The 20,710-nt window shown below is 45.3% G+C and overlaps 1 protein-coding gene across 2 annotated transcripts; it reads right to left on the reverse strand.

Annotated features, from left to right (window-relative positions):
- Positions 1 to 2,090: 2,090 nt before the first annotated feature.
- On the reverse strand, positions 2,091 to 17,486 carry DMRT3 (doublesex and mab-3 related transcription factor 3). 2 transcript variants are annotated; one of them, XM_055350704.1, is made up of 3 exons: positions 17,252 to 17,486; positions 16,293 to 17,042; positions 2,091 to 3,783 (listed from the first exon to the last, which is right to left on the reverse strand). In XM_055350704.1, exons 2-3 carry the CDS (start codon positions 16,744 to 16,746, stop codon positions 2,819 to 2,821), a joined length of 1,419 nt encoding a protein of 472 aa, XP_055206679.1. In that variant the 5' UTR covers positions 16,747 to 17,042; positions 17,252 to 17,486; the 3' UTR covers positions 2,091 to 2,818. The 2 variants fall into 2 exon arrangements, with proteins under 2 accessions (XP_055206679.1, XP_004047796.1); XM_004047748.5 differs by lacking the exon at positions 17,252 to 17,486 and having other exon boundaries at positions 16,293 to 17,135.
- Positions 17,487 to 20,710: the final 3,224 nt, after the last annotated feature.

The raw sequence follows: 20,710 nt of genomic DNA on the forward strand, positions 1-20,710 counted from the left end.
CTGTTGCCCAGACTGGAGTGCAGTGGTGCAACCTTGGCTCACTGCAACCTCCACCTCCCGGATTCAAGCGATTTTCCTGCCTCAGCCTCCTGAGTAGCTGGGCCTACAGGCACCCTCCACCATGCCTGGCTAATTTTTGTACTTTTAGTAGAGACGGGGTTTCACCATGTTGGCCAGGCTTGTCTCAAACTCCTGATCTCAGGTGATCCACCTACCTTGGCCTCCCAAAATGCTGGGATTACAGGCATGAGCCACCACACCAAGCCTCTTTTTTCAGATTATATTGAGGATCAAACATACCTGCCCTAGCCCACAAATAAATTGCTTTACAGATAATTCCATTTTGCTGGCCATCATAAAGAGGTCAATGATAATTATTTATAGGCAAAATCAAGCTGTAAGGATGCCGTTATCAGTGAGGTTTTGTTCAATTTGGGTGGTTCAACCCGAAGATGTAATATCTGAGGACAGGCTTTGTAGCATCTTGGCTTAGGTGCTGTGGTACATTATCATTATTGCTTGTTAAATGTGGGTAAACTTTTGCAATGAAGATGCCTTTAAAATACATTTGTCCTAGATAGGTCCAGACATCAGCACTTCATTGCCACATAAAATGTCCTGGACATGTCTTTAGAATCGGGGGGCAAACTGCTGTCCCTTCTACTCCCTTTCTTCCTTATATAAACATTAATGTTTAAATATAACCCTAACAAGAAACCATATTTCTTTTTTTTTTTTTTTTTTGAGACAAGGTCTGGCTCTGTGGCCCAGGCTAGAGTACAGTGGTACAATCTCTGTTCACTGCAACTTTTGCTTCCCCAGCTCAAGCCATCCTCCCACCTCAGCCTCCCAAGTAGCTGGGACTACAGGTACATACCACCACACCTGGCTAATTTTTGTATTTTTTGTAGAGACAAAAATACAAAAGCTGGTCTCAAACTCATGAGTTCAAGCGATCTGCCAGCCTCGGCCTCCCAAAGTGCTGGGATTATAAGCATGAGCCACCATGCCTGGCCCGTATTTACTTTTAAACACTCTAGTATGTAACTATGTCAATTAAATACATACTAGTCCAACTAACACAGGGGATTTTTTCTCCTCAAAGGTTTTTCATGTCAAAAGTGCCCAATGGAATTAAAAATGAGAAGGCTCTTTTACATATCTCCCTTCTCTTGGGAACCCATTCAAGGGTGGGGAGCATCTCAGGCTGAGAGAACTTGCCCTTCTCCCTCCGAGGACCGAAGAACCTTTTAAGACTTATTCCTGCACTGGGAGGTCTCTCTGCATCCTTGTCATGTAGAGGCTTTTATTTATTTGCTTATTTACTTTCCCTTCCACATTTGTAAGTTTATTGTCTGACCTAAGCAGTCATCTTACCTTTCAAGCACTTTGAAAAATGGAAACAGTAAGTCAGAGAAGTGGTTGGTGTGAGCACCACTGAATATTACTGTTTGAAACTTCTCTCTAAAAAAAAAAATCTGAGCAAGAAGTTTGTCATATACAGCACCTCAAGAATGTTTTTAAAACGAAAGAAAAAAGCCCTGGTTTTCAATGTTTTGCCTCAAACCAGAATGGCATGGTCTCCAAGTAAGAATGAAGGAATGCACGTCTATATTCTGAATGCAAGGCTACTGAATTTCATTAATAGAAGCAGTCGTTTTCATGGACTGCATACTTCCTATGTCAGGTACTGGGCTAAGCACTTTCCTTGCTTCCCACACTCAACTATACATTGTTGGGAGTTTTCCATTTTTACCTTGTTTTCAATGGGATTCTCCACTAAAATACCTGCTTATCTAGGACTCACGGGTAGGTAACTTGGACAATACATGGAAAGCACATTCTCTTACACATAGTAGGCACTCAGTAAGTATCTGTTGAATAAGTGAATGGATGGAGAGAATTAACTCCATTTTGAACAAATTATCTTTCTGAATGCAACCCTAAAACTTTGCCATTCATATTTCTCAGGAATGTCTCATTTAACTGATAATTTGATTCCTGGCCCATGCATTAGTAAAAGTCATTTTTACATCAAGTTTCTATTTTTAGAGATCCTCTTTCCACAAGTAGAAATGACATAAACCACGCTCGTCTCCTTAGTTTATTTTTTTTCTAGAGTCCTTAACATGCTACATTAACCTGACAAAGCTTAATCTTGTGTTCGTTTCACAATACATTTCATGCAGTTCACAGCTGTGATTGGTTTTACATTGACATTACACATGTTTCGATTCAGCCATGTGAAAAGAGTAATTCTTAATGGGGTTTGTCTCTGAAAACTGTCCAAGCTTAAATAAGCATATGAGCAGTTCACTCTATTCTTAAGTGCATCTCTCTTTAAAATGCAAGGATTTTTAGTGTAAGAATATAATGTCCCTGTTTATAGTCCATTTGCAACAGAACCACTTCCTTTAGGTTTCACATATCCTGAGGAATCCACTTTTACAAAATTGCATTCAAGTATATTATTTCATTTAACATTCCAGGTTGGGTTTAGGTGCAAGGCTGACCTTCAGCTTTACATCCCCAAATAAATCTTCCATGGACCCAGCCTTCCCAAGACTATTCTTAACATTAGACTCTCTTTTACAATAAACATTCAGCACTAAAGCCACAGAGCAGAGCTATTTGGCATTTTCCAGTGAAGTGCAAGAAGTTAAATAAGTTATGTTTTTATTGCTAATGTATAGAATCAAGCACAGTCACTTTGTCAAACAGAAGGAAAGGGCATACACAAGATGTGGCCTCTCCTCAGATGCCTCAGGGTCAAAACGCACAGAAAATGTCACCTGGCCGCCACCCGTCCAGCACCACTTTAAGATGATGTGTTGAGTATTCTAGAGTCTGAGGAGTCAGACCTCTCGTCATAGTCGTCCTCGGTGTAAATGGACTGCTTTGACACAATTGGACACCCATCATCAGGGATGGAAATCCGAGGGTCTTCCGTGGCGCGGGCAGGAAGGACGGGCGAGCTTCTGAAGACGCTGGTAGAGTTACTGGGGAAAGGACTGACATACTGGGACCTCAGCTGATACTGCTGCTGCAGCGTCATGGTGTTCCACAGGGTGACATCACTGGGCAAAAAGGGGCTCGACTGGTTTCTCGCCAAAGTATTCCTCAGCATCAGCGGGTACCGGGGTGGCTGGGGGAAAGGGTGCTGCAGAGGCACAGCCAAGGGATTGGGGACAACATTACTAGAGTCGGCAGAAAACCTCAACGTGTCTGGGACTCGAAAGGCTGATCCCACAGACCATTTGGAAGACGAGATGGGGTAGGAGCTCAAGGTGTGTTCAAAGATGTGCCCATTAGAGGGCAACACTAGACTCTCAGGTTCTGCGGAAGTTCGCTCTGCTCCCGTGACTGAGGATCGGCTGGACAGAAGGACTTCCACGGCGCTCACCAGGTCCCCGCCACAGCCCTTGAGGATGAGCTCAAGCACCGTTGGCTTCTGGTTGGGGAATATCTTTTTTAACACTTCAAGCGGCGGTCTGTTGGCTTTCAAGCTGAAGGGCAGAGAAACAGTCCCCGAGGGGCCCTCAATCAGGAGGTGATTCTGCTCCGCGTGATACCTGGGGCTGTCAGGCCGGCTCTCGGGGTTGCCTCCGTTTTTCTGGACAGCGTATCCCCCTTCATCCACGGACACTATCTCAGGGCTCTCAGGGGTGAAGCAGCCCTTATTCTTTGCCACATCTGGGGAACTCCTCTGGTCAGTGTCTTTGTCACTGAAGACCTCTGTATTGTCTGCCGAGTTGCCGTCTCCAAGTCGTTCTTCAGTCATATCTGAAAAACAGAACAGCTGAGTTAATCTTTTCCTGGTGTGCGTAAAGAGGAACAGATGTGCTCAGAAGAGACCTGTACACGTGCTTTTTGGAAGAGCAAATGCATCTCAATGGGTCATAATATACTACAAGCCTTTTTTTAAAAATTCGAACTATATCACTGGCAAATGAAACAAAAACCCTGTAAATAAAGATCTAGAAATCAGAGTGGCTTCCTGGAATGCTTTGTGCAAGGAAGCTTGCCTTCAACATAGAATGGCTACATGAACCTGTAACATATGGCTTTCATAGCAGTAACAATCTCGATAGAGAGCCTCTTTGGGAGGAGGGGTAGGGGACTCCTGGAAGAGCAAAGCTCAGGGAGAAACAGGAAAATTAGCTCAGCTTGTCTTCCGGCTCCTCTTCTGCAAATAAGGTCCCCAGCTGTAATCTAGGGATAGTACCATCCAGATACCCACAGGGAATTTTAATATCTTAAATCTATTTTCCCATAGGCTGATTTTGTGTTAAATATGTCTTATGAACGAATCAGTATATTGCATCAGGTTACCATATACAATAGCTAGCTAATTCAATTGCTGAAGTGAAAGATACCCCTATCCATTGAAATCTTTCATAAGAAGCCACTTGAGGGATTGGCAAACTTGGTTGCCAATAACTTGGACTAGAAAGCAAACGAAACCAGCTATGAATTCTGGATGGCAGGATAAGTTGCTGGAGAGGAAAAAAGGAAGTGGCTAGAAAGGGTTGGTTAAATTGCACGGGGGCATTATCCATCAATGAAACAACGCATCACACTCCACCGCCACGGGTGGCACGAGGCAGATACCTGTGCAGGAACTGTTTTGCTGGTAAAGTTCATGGAAAGGACTTGAAGATACCTTTTTTTAAAGCCAGTGAAATTTGAAGATACCTTTTTATATTATATGAAAAGAAGAAGGAGGGAAAAAAAAGCTTCCCAAATAAAGCAGAGACTTGCGATAAAGTAAACCAGTTGCAAATTTAACATCTTGACCTAAGAACATTTTTACTTAACAGCTGGTAATATTGCAGGGCTAAGCACACAGAAAAGAGTAAGTCAGAGTGGTTTGCTTTGCAGTAGTAAATTCTAACAGGACTTTATAATAAAGAAACATATTTTTTAGTAGCAAGCTATTTGCAAATAGAGTTTTGTCCTTTTTTGAAACACGCACTGGCTGTGGCTACTCAAAGCCAGGGTAGCTGATCGAAAGATGAAAATTCGTAACGACCCAGTTGTTGAGTTGTAAACAATTGCTTTGCCTGTGTTTTCTGCTGCCCTGCCTGAATAGCTTCATTGTTGCCTTCTCTGTGGGCACACCTGATGATATACAGATAGCCAGCCGGTGAAATTTCATCAAAGCACCCTCTAGAAACAATCTTCTCCTACACTTGTCATTTTAAAAGCCTTAAGGGCCTACTTATGAACATTCTTCTAATACAGGATGTATCTTAAGTGTAACCAAAAAACAAAACTTTGTGAAATTTCATCAAAGCACCTTCTAGAAACCATCTTCTCCTACACTTGTTATTTATTTTAAAAGCCTTAAAGGCCTACTTAGAAACATTCTTCTAATACAGGATGTATCTCAGATGTAACCAAAAACCAAAACTTTGGCCTTTAACAAAGCAATAAATATGTGGCAAACATAAGTAAATACACTTTAAAACACTCTTAAATTACCTCAGTGCAAGTGTCAACATACATCTGATAGGAATTCATACTTATCCCAAATTTGCATTTTAATTAAACTGCTTCTTTTTTAATATAAAATATAAGGTTTCCAATGAGAGGTTCATTTGCATCACATACATATGAAGCCATCTTCACTTTATATAATGACTCTATAGAAAGACTCTACTGTAGAATGACTCTATTTTTGAAAGAGAAATTTGACATATTCTCTCCTACAACTTCTTAGGATGGGGGACACAGCTTTTACCTCTTGAGTTAATGTATTTGAACTCATGTCCTTGATTCAAAAGAGAAAAACAGCAACAAAAAGGCTTCTATAGATTTACTTTATAATCAGCTAGATCTATTTAAATGTTCCTGACTCATGACCCATACATACTTCTTGGCTGTTACTCTATTATTAAACATTTGAAAATTATTAAACACTTGAAAAGTGATAGTATATTAATATACTATCACTTTTAGAAATTGGAAAAACAAGTCAAATACTCTCCCCATGTAAATATGGACATAAAGTACTTCTTTAAAATACTATGTACTTCTAAACAGTTTCCTTATTTTTTAATTTTAGCCTAATTATCAGCACCAAGTATTTATATTTCTGCACGATACTGGGAGAAACAGAATAAAGGATGAAAAACACCAAGAAGTGTAAGACCCACACCTAGCTTATGGACCTTATCTTCTAGCTGGGGAAATAAGACACACATGCAGGAGAAGAAGCAAACAGGGCCTGGCAGCATTTGCTAAGCCTCAAATACGACACACGTTGTATACCAATGTTCATGGCAGCAGCATTCACATGGCAGCATAGCCAAAAGGTGAAAGCAACCCAAATGTCCATCAGTGCCTGAATGTATAAAACGTGGTGTACACACACACACACACACACACATACACACACAGTGGGATATTATTCAGCCTTAAAAAGGAATGGAATTCTGATACATGCTATAACATGGATGAACCTTGAGAACATTAGGCTAAGTGAAATAAGCCAGACACAAAAGGACAAATACTGTATGACTCTACTTATATTCGATACCAAGAATAGGGAAATTCAGAGAGAAAGTAGTGTGGTGGTTGCAAGGGGCTGGGAGGAAAAGGGAATGGGGAGTTATTGTTTAATGGGTATGGAGTTTCTGTCTGGAATGATGAAAAGGTTCTGAAGATGGATGGTGGTGATGGTTGCACAACATTTTGAATAAATGCCACTGAATTGTACCCCTAAAAATGGTTAAAATTGTAAACTTTATGTTATATATACTTTACCACAATAAAAAAAGAAAAATATATGCCACACAGTGTCATAGTAATATAGAGAATGAGGAGATTTTTTTTAAGCAAGAGAAACAACTAGTCCTTCTTGGGAATAAAGGGTACATAGGCACAGCTGGAAAGCTCAAAGCTCAACTTTTTTTTTTTTTTTTTTTTTTTGAGACAGAGTCTCACTCTGTCGCCCAGGCAGGAGTGCAGTGGCATGGTCTCGGCTCACTGGAACCTCTGCCTCCTGGGTTCAAGTGATTCTCCCGCGTCAGCCTCCCGAATAGCTGGGACTACAGGTGTGTGCCACCACACCCGGCTAATTTTTGTATTTGTAGTAGAGAGAGGGTTTCACTATGTTGGCCAGGCTGGTCTCGAACTCCTGACCTCATGATCCACCCACCTCAGCCTCCCAAAGTGCTGGGATTACAGGAGTGAGCCACCACGCCCGGCCAGCTCAACTATTTTTAAAAGAAATATGTGAACCAAATAGCTTTGTGTTTTAAAAGGTACATCCCCTGCCCCCACTTTAGGTAAGTTTCAAACACTGAAAACATATTAGGAAGTGTTTTCTCAGGTCTGTCAACCAAACTGACTCTTCCACAGTACACTTCAGTCTCCAGAAAAAAAGTGGATCAAACAGCAGAAGGCTAACTGAAAGGGGAATTAGGGAATGAGGTTCTCACTAACCTAATTTTTTTCAAGGTAGCAACAGATATACTGTCCCAATCAACTGAATACTTGATACCAGGATTACAAGTCTGACAATATAAAATTCCATTCTTGTAACTATTTTCCTAAGTTCTGCGGAACAGACGGTAGTGGAATCTTACGTCAGTGCCTAGCTTGTTCAGCAATTGTGAACTCTCAGACTGTGAAAGTCACTTTCTCATTTTGTTGTGTTACCCTTTGCCCCTGCTACTGGGACATGCTAGTGCATCATGCACTTCTGGTTACTTGTCAAGGAGTGGTGATAGATTACACCGAATCCTCCATGCTCTCTCTGCAGGTCTCTGTGCCATCTGGCTATAGCCAAAATATGAGAAAAGCTAACACGATGTCACAGGAATCAAATCTACAAATTCAGCGTAAACCAACCAACCAGCTGAGCTCAGCACTGCTTACACTGTGTTCAAAGGAAAGACAAAGATGATGAAAGAACAAGCAGAGCACACCTGTGAGGCTTATGCACCTGAGCCGCACACAAGGTCCTGCTAAGTAGTGCTGGGTAAGCCAGCATGTAAGGCTGTTGGGGTTTCAAAACTAGGCAAAGGAAGACTAGCCTCTAACTCCGCACCAAGAATAACTCCTCACCAAACAATAATTTCTGAAGGGCAGGATATATAGTTCCTGCAATTTTGTGGCGCTATGGTGTCTAGTACTGGTTGTATTATTGCACCTAAACTAAATATATTGTAAATTATTCTATTATAAATACAGACTTACAGGTAATTATAGAGGGTGAGTTTTGAGCCCAGTGATAAAGTGTAATTTAATAACAGGTACTTCTTTACATCTCCAGACTTTTTCTTAAATAAACTTTACAAATCATTCTAGTTGGTTTAAAACATAATGGCCTTTCTAGACATAGAAATGTGAAACTGCCAACTAACAAAATAAAATAGGAAATACTCCTGAAACATTTTACCTTCTTTCTTCTTGAAACTGAAACCCTAATTCCTAGAACATTAAGAGTGTATATCAACTGATAATATTTTTACCCCGGTAGATGGGTAGAGAAAGTCAAAGCTATTAAACAGGGAAGAAATCAATTTTATCGAACATTACAAATATTACTGAAAGTGATACAATATGCTGTTTCTATTGCTAAACATGTACATATTTTTAAAATCTTAATATTCTCTCTTCCATTTCATATTTCATGGGGTAGAAACACTTATAGCTATCCCTGAAATAAACTGTGCACTAGGGTAAAGAGGTTTTTAAAAGAAGTAGATATTCAATTAAAAAGAAAACTTTTTCTACAGATAACAATGCTACCGACTTCAAAATATGTATGCCATAAGATGACTACAATACTTTTTTTGCTACAAGACTTTAAAGAGAGAAAATAAACACTCACAAAAGTGCTTTCAATCTAAAATTACAGTTTGAAAATGTAACTTTCTTTAGGGGAGTTTTTCACATAAAAATGCAATTTAGTAAAAAAAAAAAAAAAAGTATCATTTCAAATACTTTGAGAAAGTCTACCACATATGAGAAACAAATATTCTGTTCAAGATGCATAAAAGTGAAAAATCTGGCTGGGCGCGGTGGCTCACACCTGTAATCCCAGCACTTTGGGAGGCCGAGGCGGGTGGATCACGAGGTCAGGAGATCAAGACCATCTGGCTAACATGGTGAAACCTCATCTCTACTAAAAATACAAAAAAAATAGCCGAGCATGGTGGCAGGTGCCTGTAGTCCCAGCTACTAAGGAGGCTGAGGCAGGAGAATGGCGTGAACCCGGGAGGCAGAGCTTGCAGTGAGCTGCAGATCTCACCACTGCACTCCAGCCGCGGCGACAGAACTAGACTGTCTAAATAAAAAAAAAAAAAAAGTGAAAAATCTTTCTGACTTAGATGTCATAGGTTATATCCATTCTATCCAATTGTATCTACAAAAACAAAATAGTTCTTACATACAGAATGAAAACACAGAAAAACTCGAGCAGAGAGGAATATTTCCTAGCTCAAAAGTCACTGGACTCCCCCATCCCTTTTGAAATCATGTCAAGCATTTTGAAACATAGATTGTCATATCCTCATCTGTTCACTTGAGCTGTGGGGAACACACCTCTAAATAACAGGTCCTTGATGGGTAGTTTTCAAAGCACATAAATCTTATAACAATGGCAAGGGAGGGAGCCCAGGCAGGATGGGACTTTTACAGGAGACCATTGCCTAATCAGAATTCTAACCATAGACAAACGCTTCACATTTTCTCTTACCTTCATCTCACACTAGAAGTGATGAATTATTTAAAAAAAAAATGAATAGTTGAAAATCTAAAGAACACCAGGGAATGATCTCGATCTAAAAACTTTCCTTTTCTTCCTGGAGTGGATTGCCGGGTTGGGGAGGGTTGTGAAAAGTTAAAAAAAAAAAAAAAAAACTAGCCATGCTTTACTTTTTAAAAAATCATTAACAACACTGAATTAATAATGTACGAAGGAATCAGAGTGGTTCCTTGACACTATATTTTGGGGGAATATTGCTATAGACAGGACTGGGCTGAAGGAAGTACGGTTTGCAACCGTGGACCTCACATATTTTGTAAAAATTTAGTTTTGATCTCTTTCTTGACTCAGAAGGGAATACCTTCCAAGAAGCAGAGGGGACTTACAAATCTACATGTTTATTTGGTACCTTCCAAAATGCACCTGTCTAACTCATTTAACAAATGCCCCTAAATGCCTTACTATGCTCTCATGTACTGTGCTGGGTAAGATTATACAGAGACGATCAAAGCATTGCCTCTTGACCACTGAGAGGCATACAGTTTACTAACTAATCTTTTGCAAAATTCCAAGTAAGCTGCAGTTGGTTATATTTCACAGTGAAATACAGCAAATAATTCCAAGGATAGCAGCTGGGCAGACCATGGTGTCTTCACAGGAGGAAATATTGTTTTAAATGCTTACATATAAAGATTATGGGTGCTAGAGATATATACTGAACTAAACGAAGTAATAATCAGTGGGAAAAACGTGGAACACTAATTCCAGCTCTGTAAAATTTATGTCTGCCTAGTTGTTGTAATCAAGAGATTGGAGATTTTGTAAATAATTGATGTGCTGACTCTTAAGTTTTTCATTATTATTATTGTTACTTGGTACTTGATGGTGCCTTTTATAGCTGTTTATACAATAAAATGCAAAAAAAAAAAAACCCATACCTAGTTATTTTAGTTTCCCTTCTGAGAACAGTAGTATGCATTGCTCGGGCAAGGGGATGACTCACTAAGGCGATGTGGAACGTAACTGACACAATCACAAGGTGGTGGACCTGTGAGGACCAGCTGTCCTATCACTGCATCCTCCACCTCTGCCATGAGCACCCGTGCACAAGCCATCAGAGCCACACAGGACTAGACAAGGAGGTCCAAGGACCTGAGCAGCTAATGGCTAAGGGGCTGCAACAGGTTTAAAGGGGGGAAGAAAGGAAAAAAGCAAGAGGCGAGGAAGAAAGGAAGAGAAAGAAAGAGGAGGTAGGCAGGCAGGCACATGGTTTTTTGCTGGGCTTAGTCCTCCTTCCTGTCAGGAAGAAGTGCAACATTTCCAGAAAGGGGCTCCGAGTCCTCCAGGGACTTTGATTTATGAAGATTTATTCCTTTTCTCTCTGTAAAGCTATTAGCAGAAAGTGCTGACTGGCTGCAGCAAAGAATTTCTCATCAATGCTCTTTGATTGTATTTTGCAAACAAAATGCCTGTTGCTTGGTAACATTTCACTTGAGCCTGACCTTCTCCGAAAGTTATTGCTATCAGATTCGATTTACACTGTCCTCCTGTGATTACTGTAATCTTTTAAACCCGGGAGTTCATCCATCAGGGAAAAAGAAAAGTTGGTTGTGTAAGTCGAGAGCACGGCTATCCTCCACATTTATAACACCAAGGAGTGATTTGGAGGTGGAGAGAGGTTCTTTCCCAGATGGCAGTAGAACTCTGGTTCCTAGACGTGGAACACACACTAGTTTTTCCTGCCAAACCGTCCCAGATCCACAGGATGGACCCCAGCACCTCCCTGACGCCAGCCCCTGGCAGCTCGGGCTCTGCAGAGAAAGAACTAGGAGATGAGCACAGGCGACCCCACCGCCAAGGGGTGCCCTGCGTGGGTACTGGGGCTGGGTGAGGAAGGCCTAGGCCTATGGTTGCCAGATAAAATAACAGGATGTCCAGTTAAGTGGGACCATCAAATAAACAATGAAGGCTTTCTAGTAAAAGTATGTCCCATGCAATATTGGCATCCTATTTTTCGTTTGCATGATTTTTGCAGAAGCTGTCAACTCACCTCGGGACTCCTGCCTTGGGAAGGAGAGGGTAGTGAAGCTCAGGAAGAGCAGAGAGGGAGTGGTGGCCCAAGAGCTGGACAAGGGAAAGGCAAGGGATGTGGCTGTCTCTGGGCAGTTCCTGAGCTGCCTAGTGAGCTGCTTCCTGACAGTGACCAAGGAAAGAGCCGTCCCCAGCAGGCGGCGAGAAGCTGGGCTCAGCTGCAGCTCTGACCCCCTGGTGCAAGGAGACGGCAGTCCAGTGCAGCCGCAAGGAGCCGCTGCCCTCTATCTTTGCCCCTACTTTGAGCCCACTGTGGCCAGGGTCCCAGTCCTGGGCCAGCTGCCGCAACCCTCCGCAACACACATACACCATCTGCACTGCGTGCAAACCGGCCAGGCCAAGAGCTGGGAAGACCGGTCCCCAGCAGCATCCCAGCCCCAAGAGCCAGCCCTGGGGTGGGGTTTGGAAGAGACCTTAGTGCCTGTATGCGTATTCCTTTTTATTTGGTTGGGTTTTGTTTTTTAAAATGCAACTGAGTCAAGCCCCTCACCCTCAAATAAAGCTGTCTTAAAATGAGACCCTGTTTTTCAATTCACAGGTACACTTCATAAATGGTTTTTAAGTATTTCCCGCTTTTCTTTTCTTCCTAGCCAACAGTCAGAGGGTTTCTCATCCTGGCCTAGACGAGTGTTCTGTAACACCCATTACACTTGCAGGTGCTTCTCTTTGGGGAAAAAAATAAATTAAAAAAAAAGGAAGTGGACCTTGCAGGACCCAGTCAAGCTGGAGCAGAAAAGCCCAGAGGCAAGCATAAAGATGCTAGGAGGGGCAGGGCAAGAGGAAAAATAAAATAAAGGCAGTTTTCCAAAATCTCCTAACTTCTCCCCCTATAGTTATCTTGTTTGCTCCACCCCCACCTCCTAAGAAATAAACAGGAAAGAAGATCCTACTTTCCCATTTGATCCTTCTCTCTTATTCCTAACCAACTATGTTTTCGATTTCTTTTTCCTTTTAAAAGCATTTAAAAGAATGTGTGTACATATTCATTTTGATGGCAGATGGAGACCTAGGAAGAGTCTACAGCCACAGATCTTTCTTCTCATCGCACCACAGTCTAAGGTGTCCGAGGACACTCCCCTGGAGGAAAAGTTGGGGGTAGGGAAGGGAGCCACAACACAAGAATGTAACTTTAGCTTTTCACCTTGGCAGTGACCCTTAACTTCCCTCAGCTCTTGAGCCCACGTCCTGAAAGGCTGGCTAGGCTGATTGAAACTGCTGATTCAGATACACTAACAGTTGGAAGATCTTCACGCCTCCTATATTTTCATGGGGAGAAGGAGTATGAGAAGAACATAGAGGGAATTTAGGAGAAGAATAAATGAATTAAATAGTGTATGTATACATACATATATATATATACACACACATATATAGCTTAAATTAGAATTTAAATTTAAGCTATATATATAGCTTTTAACAGATATATATAGCTTAATATATCTATATATAGCTTAAATCAAAATGTTCGGCTCAATCAAAATCTAATAATTAATTCCAGGTCCATCATAGATGGTAATCAAAGAGAAGGAGAAATCTACATTCAAAAAGAAAAAAGAATGCTTCATAACTAGAAGTAAAAACCACTAGAATATGAAAATTCTCCTTAAAAACACCACACATTGAAAGGGATATTCAACATACTACACCATTAGATAAAATAACCCCATTCCTTTAAAGAATCTAAAGCAGAATTTGAGAAAAAATTCTTCCAGTTACAAAACTGAGTTTTGATGTGAATATGTCACTCCCTCAATGGGGTGGTTTTCCTCCAGTGATTCACAGCAAACATACTCTTCCTTAAGGCATGTGCTTTTCTCAAACATTTCTGGAGAGGAAAGACTCCATGTGCTTCTGTATACAAGAAAAAAAAAAATCTCTCTTCACAGCTATGTACTAAAGAGGCCCTTTGCCCTGCAAAAAGACTAACCACATTTTAAAGTCAAAGTTCACAAAGTAATAGATCTACATTGCCAGCAGATATTGAAAGATTTCTGATGGTCTGTATACTTAATGTACATGTGGAACTACCATTCCAACAGAGTTTTGCTTACTCTCTGCACTTATTCAGGAGTAGTTCTGATATGCTTCTAAATACATATGGAATGTTATACACAAATACATTATTAGAACAACTGCAAAAAGGGTATAATACCTATAGCAACAGGCAGTCTCAGTGAGCAGTTTTCTTCAGCTTAAACCCCAAATAGACTTTATTTCTACAAGCACTGTGTAGAATGGATCCACTTGTATGCTTGTCTTCCTAAACAATTATCTATTATTTTCCTACCTTTCTCCCCACTCCCCATCAGAGTGGTGATTTGCTTTTTAAAAAAAAAATGGCATTATGGGGTCAAAGCAAGTAAAAGAAGAAAACAAAAGTTGTGTACATCAATGTACAAGGTATGGGGGGGTGGGGGTGACCAGCTGGAAACTGAGCCCTTGGTCCCTGATGCCTCGGTCCCCCAAAGTCCTCACTTGGACCTCGCCTTGTGATAAATCCTATTCTCCTTTGCAATTACTTGTTTTCAATTCGGAAGGCTCAGACTATCCCTGAGTGCTAAGTAGGAGTAAAACAGCACAGCTCTGCTTTGTCCAGTTGAGATCCGTTTCCTTTTTCTATTCTCCCAAAGCACGTATCCTGCTGCCGCTGCCTACTCTGCCTTCCTGCCGGCCCTCACTCCTCCTCCTCCTGGGGTTGTGTTTTTAGTTTTGTGACTCTTTAGAAATCATGAACTTTAGCTATCCCAAAGAATACTCTGAAGAACACAGGATGTGAAAGGCATCTCCTTGGATAAAAACCACAGAACCCAATGCCCTATCACAGGAGTGCTGCTGAGTTAACCTCTGATGTTAACTCAGGCCTCTGCCCTAGTCCTGGGGGAAACGGAACCAGAGAAGCTGGAAATGGAAAAAAATTAAGAAAATATATTGGTACAAATCCAATTCTAGAGCTGAGACCAAACTCTTCCTTGTTATTTGTTCAAACCTATGGGAGAAAAATAATAAAACCTTTTTCTCCTCCCTCCCCTTCGTCTGTGACAAATCCATAAATATAAAAAGATGAGACAGACAAAAGAGAGACAACTGGCGAGCATTTCTGAGAAATGTTTATATGCTAACTTGGATTAAATATCCACAAAATCCAAGTTCGGCAAACTCTCTTCAGGCTTTAAAATTCCCAGCTCTACTGTCACACAGGCTGTTCTCAGAGCTTCAGGCCTGGAAAGCATGGCGGAAAGACAGGGCAGCAGAACTCCACCTGCCAGTCACCCGTCGACTCACCACGAAACAGGTGAGTCCGCCTCACTTCCTCAGCTCCACGGGATCCAGACAAAGCAGTCCTAGGCTCCTGAAAGCCTTTCTCCAGAAGCTAGGGGTACCGTCTTTAGGGAGTTGGCAGGTCAGTGTAGGTACCAGTTTTGCCACAGTTCTACCTACAGGAGGGCTCTGGACCTTCCCACTCCTAATTCCAGCATGCCCCCTTCCGGGAGAAGGTGGGCTGTGTTCCTTTGCACATTTGCCCCAGTTAAGGAGAAACACCAAACACATATCCACTGAATTCCAAGAGCCATCAAAAGAGCTCTTGAGCTGGGCAGAACCGCAAGCTAGAAATTCCCCAGGAAGAGAGACACTAAGAGACTCAACTCAGGCCTGCCAAGCTCAGGAGGCCTGGATGGAAACGGATGGGTGGTGGGGGATCAGATTTTTTTTATGCCTTTAAACCACGAAGACAGCCGAGGGCAGCCTGGGGAACAGTGTTAAAGGATTTAGGAGGTTCTGCAAAGGAGTGAATTCTGGGCGCATCAGATTCTTTTCCCGCTATCAGCTCACGAGCCTTTCCGGACCCTTTTACCATCATTGCTAAACGGAACTTATTTCACCAGTTACAAGAGTCTGGAGGCCACGGAGCAAAGCTAGAAAGGCCAGGGTTCTGAGAGTTGGATACTTGTCCTCACTCAAATTTTCCTGGGCCCTGGGCAGGGCCGGGCCGGCCGAGAAGCACAGCCAGCTCGACTCAGCCGAGTGTTGGGCCTTGGCTGCTTCCCTACCTACCTACCCATTCCAACCCCCAAATGGCAAGGACCTCTAAAGCCTGCAGCCAAGAAAATCCGACCCCACCGTAGTGAGTGTGCGCACGTGGGTTTTAATTTTGTCCTGTCTCAACTCCGTTGTCTCCCTGCTCAATCTGAGACGTTCCGAACCCTTTAACCTGGGAAGGCACCTGGCGATACTGACGCACAGTCCCGTCGTTTGGCTCCCCGGAGGCGCCTTCCCTGCGGGCGCGAGTGCCACTCGCGCTGGGTCCAGACTCAGCCGGCTTCTCCCGGGAGAGGAAGCCCCGGCCTGGCGGAGAGTAGGAAGGAAAGCCCCGACAGGCCCACTTCCCAAAACTTTGCCTCCAGTCCTCCCAAGTGGAGCTGCAGCAGGCACTCCGAAGTTGCCCACGCGCCCGGCCAAACTCCCGCACCTCAGTCGCTCTTACCTGGCTTGGCGAGCTGCGCCTGCAGAGCCCCGGGCTGCGGCTCGGCAGTCCAACGCAGCGCGGCGGCCGCGGCCAACTCGGCAGCAGGGCGCGGCGGCTGCGGCTGCGACGGCTGAGAGGCTGGCGGCGGCTGCGGGGCGGCGGCGGCGTCCCCAGGCGGCGGGGGCCCTGACAGAGCGCGCAGCGAGTCGGGGATGAGGCTCTCCAAGCTCTCGTTGGCCTGCTGCCGGCGCAGCGCCACCTGCGCAGCCATGACCCGCTGCCGCTCGATGATGAGGATGCACTTCTCGCAGGTGCAGTCCTTGAAGCGGCAGTAACGCTTGTGGCCCTTGAGCCAGGACAGTACGCCATGGTTGCGGCAGCGCGCGCACTTGGGCGTGCGCTGCAGGGGCGCCCGCGGCGGCTGCGACACCGGGCCGCCCATGTACAGGTAGGGGGAGCCGTAGCCGTTCATGCCCCGGGCTCCCGAATGAGTTGGCAGCCTGGCTGCGGGAGAGGGCCAGGGAGCGCTGGACGGCGGGGCTGCGAGGCCCGCTCAGGGGCGGCCTCCGGGCGACGCGGCCCTTGGTCCCGCAGCCCCGGTGGTCGTGTGTGCTCCGGGGCGGCTGGAGGTGCCGCAGTCGTCTCTCCAGCTCCCTTCGCGCTCACAGCTCGGCCTCCCAGCTCACGCCCAGCCAACGCCGACGCGGGCCGCTGCCTTGGGCGCGCAGCCGGGTCGGCACGTCCTCCTTCGCGGAGGCGCTGCGGCGGCTGCAAGGAGGCGCCGAGAGCTCTGATTAAGGACTGAGCCAGCTCTTCTGCAGCTCCCTCGTGAGCCGGCCGGACCCAAAGCCTCCGCCGCCCTCCCCCAACCCCTCCTCCTTCCCACCGCCACCCCCGCCCCTGGGGTCCCTGTCTCCTTGCACTCCCCGCCCCACGCCTTCCTCCTTCTTTGCGCCCCTCGGGTGCCTGCACTTCACCTTCCTTGCCACCTGCAGCCAGGCCACTCTCGCGGGGGCGCTCACGGCCCCCTCCTCCAAGCCCTCTCCGCTACCCCAGCCCGCGGCTGGAGACTGCGGCGCTCCAGAACGCGGCAGTGCTCGCGGGGCGGAGAAGGGGAGGACCAGCGGGAGTGAGGGTGGGGGTGCCTGTAAGCGAGTGAGGTGGCCGCTCCCCTTCTCTCTCTTCTCCTCCCTCCAGTCCAGATCTGGCCGCGTTTTTCCGAGCCCAAGGCCGCTTTTATCCCGACATTTGGCCGCAGAAGCTCAGCTCCAGGAGAACTCGAACCTACGGGAGTGTTGCGGTTGCACCCCGGACCTGGGTGGAGTTTAGGATAGGGGAGTGGAGTGATGTTGGTTTAGGAAAGTTAGGCTCTTTTCGTAATTTCCTTTTAGAACGTATTTTTTTCTCTTTTGTTGCTTTAGAAGAAAATGGTTTTGGAGATCTGCCGGCCCAAGGATGACAACCCATTTTGCAGGCGAATTCTACTTTTCTACCCTCCTGTCCATGTTTTAATATAAAACGGTATCCTGAAAGGTCAGGGACGTACGTGCTCCTGTAAAGGATTTGTTAAGCGCTGGGTATAAACTTTCAAGGGGCAGACACAGAAGCCATATTGGCACCCCCAAAGTTACCGATATCCTCTTCCCTCGCTCCCAGCAGCCACTGGAAGCAAACGGAGGTCTTGCGCCAGCCACTCAGTTCAAATCCCCACGGATTCTGTGATTTAGTTATGGATATGGGATGGGGCCACTTTTTCACCTCCTTAACCCATAGACCCCAGTCATAGATGTCTTGGGGGAGAGGGTCCTTCACAAGATGACAGCAGAAAACTTTGTTTAGATTATTTGCGTGTTCCCATTCTCCCAGGAGTAGCGGGCTTGGCCTAGTGCAGACTATCGCTATATATGCACAAAGAAGGCCCTCCACCCTCGCACCTCCCCACTGCCCATCAGCAAACAAGCAAAAACCAAAAAACAAACAAACAAACAAAACAAGTGGATACACTGCAGGGCAGCACAATAGCTCTATGCGAAGCGGGGCAGTTCCAGAGCCTTCGGTGGATACGCTTCTGAGAGTGTGCACCAAGCCCATCTCCTGGTGGGGAATCAAATGCTAGATGAGAGCGTAGGCAAGTCCGCTGCAATGTCCGACCCCTCATGGGCACAGAGGCCCTTGTCCCCTCCGGGAGGCCGCTTTTCTCTGTACTGCCCTGGAAGTAAGCAAGCAACCTGAAAACTTTCCTCTGGTGTTTGCCATGAATTCAAGGGAAGCACCTCCAGGCGTTCTAGCAGCCAACCCTCTGCCTAGAAGGCTGATTTGCGGAGAGGAGGGTTGAAAACCGAACCCAGTTGTGTGTTTCCCTTGAAGCCCTTAGCTGTCCCCGTTTCATACGCGTCCGGGAGGTGGGGATCGCGGGAGACTGACCTGGTAGAGTGTGGACAAGAAGCTCTAGCATTCGAGTGCTAACCCTGGGAGGCCATCCTCCAAAGCCGCGTGGGGTAGGGACCCCTCGGTCTTGCCCCTTCCCCCACCACTTTAATCCTTCCTCTAGTCTCAACCTTCTCTAGGAAAACAAGCCCTAAAATACAACTGGAAGGAATTTTGTAAGCTCTGGGGAGGGGAGGCAGAGGTCGCCCCCAGCCCTGTAGGCCCGAGGCTAGGAAATGGGGAGCTGGACGCGAGTCATTTAACGTGCTGAGATATAGAGGGCCTCAAATGACACCTTAACTGAAAACTATTGCGCTGAAACCTCCGGATCTCTTGGAAACGTGGGGACCAACGACTTTTTTCAAAACCAAATTTCTTCCGATTTTCTTCAAACAGTGAAACGAGGAAGTATAACGAACTTGAGTATGAATAAATTTTTAAAAGGAAAGCAGAAGAGCTCTGCACCAGGTTTGTGGGGGCATTTTCACTACCAAGGCGACCCCTTTTCCCCCTTTTCCCCCTTTTCCTCCGTCGGTCACCTAGCCACCCTATCTCGTTGCCACTCAAACAGTCTGGCATTTGGTCCCGGGGGCCCGTTTCACTCCGGTGCGCATCGGGGGCTGAGATCTAAATACTCATTTGATATAGTGCAGTAATCCTTTTCTCATATTTGATGGGAATGTTTTCCATATCCCAGTATTTGACAACATCTCCCTATAGGGACAGGTTTGTATTTATGTTGGTAAAATGTCCCCTGCCTCAAAGTCTATTGTAACCCAACACCTGACAACCCCGAGTCCCATTTCTGTTTGCAGAAAGGGTTTATTCAAGCACATAATGGGATCCCAGCAGAAAGCCTTTCAGAACAAGGGGCTATGGTAAACTTCACCACATGAACTCCGTTTCCAGGGCTATTAAGCTTTTAATTGGAAAATAGCAGAGGAAATTTCAAGGTGACTATAACGTGTTAGCAGTTAGTGCAGAGAAGAAAAGCCGAAGCGGGAATGAATGTAGAAAGCATATGGTCCAAATCACATTTAGGGGGAGCGGCCTGCGTCTACTAAGTCCCAGTAGCTTACACACTTATGGGAAAAATCATCAAAGAAATGGGAAAGGGAAGGGGGAGGATTACAAGTAAATGTAACCTCACTAGTCTAGATCCATTGGTGCTCTCCTGTGGATGGTGTGTTCTCAAACCGCAATTAACTGAGTGGAATTGTGGCAGATAATCGTGGAAGAGGAAAAAACAATGTGCGTATGTGGGTCTTTCTCGGCACACACAATCGCTGGGTGTGTGTACATGTAAAAGCTCAGGATGCAGGTGCCCTTGCTGAGAAAGTGAGGACTCCAGATCTGGGAGTCCTGGTAGGTGCTCCTCATCCCAACAAATACTTAATCAAAACGACAGTTTCCGATTGTCCCGGATGTATAACACATCAGGAAATTCTCTGCTGGATTCTCATGGAAGGGGAGGTCAGGGTTCCTATTTCACTGTTTTCATCGCGACCACGATGATGTCAGTGCAGGCAGACGCTGGAAGCCTGAGCGTGAGGAACCCCTGTAAAAACAGGAAAACTTGTCCCCTCTTCCTGTGCGTGAACTACTCAGCTCTCACCTGGTCAGCTTCTCGACCTCGCTCTTCGGCCAGCTTCAAATTGAAAGGAGTTGGGGGAATGTCTAGCCAGGCAGTGGGGCATCCAGCAATCAATTTCTTTAGATGGCAATAATGTCTTGGTTCTCCCTCAGTTGGTTGGGGACAGACTCATGCAAACCCCCCATGAGATCCCCGAAGCCGCCCTCCGGGGCGAGGGGTGGAAAGCAGAGGCCGCTTGGGGTCGGGGAGACGACTGAACCCCGGGGTCACCGGCCCGGGGATACCGCTGAACAGGGGAAGGTCCTGGACTGTTGTCCCCACATAATTTTGGTAGGGGAAGAGATGGGTCGCAGTCTGAGGCCTGCTCCAGATCCCCACGTGCCGAGGCCTTTGGGGACAAACAGGGAGAGCAGAA

This window comes from Gorilla gorilla, chromosome 13, assembly GCF_029281585.2.
Source record: "Gorilla gorilla gorilla isolate KB3781 chromosome 13, NHGRI_mGorGor1-v2.1_pri, whole genome shotgun sequence".
In the NCBI taxonomy this organism is placed as follows: Eukaryota; Metazoa; Chordata; class Mammalia; order Primates; family Hominidae; genus Gorilla; species Gorilla gorilla.

Coding starts and splice junctions, on each gene's coding strand:
- DMRT3 (XM_055350704.1), bottom strand. CDS start 16,746: ATGAACGGCTACGGCTCCCCCTACCTGTACATGGGCGGCCCGGTGTCG. Junction 3,784..16,292: donor GGCGCAGCTCGCCAAGCCAG/GTAAGAGCGACT, acceptor TCTGTTTTTCAG/ATATGACTGAAGAACGACTT.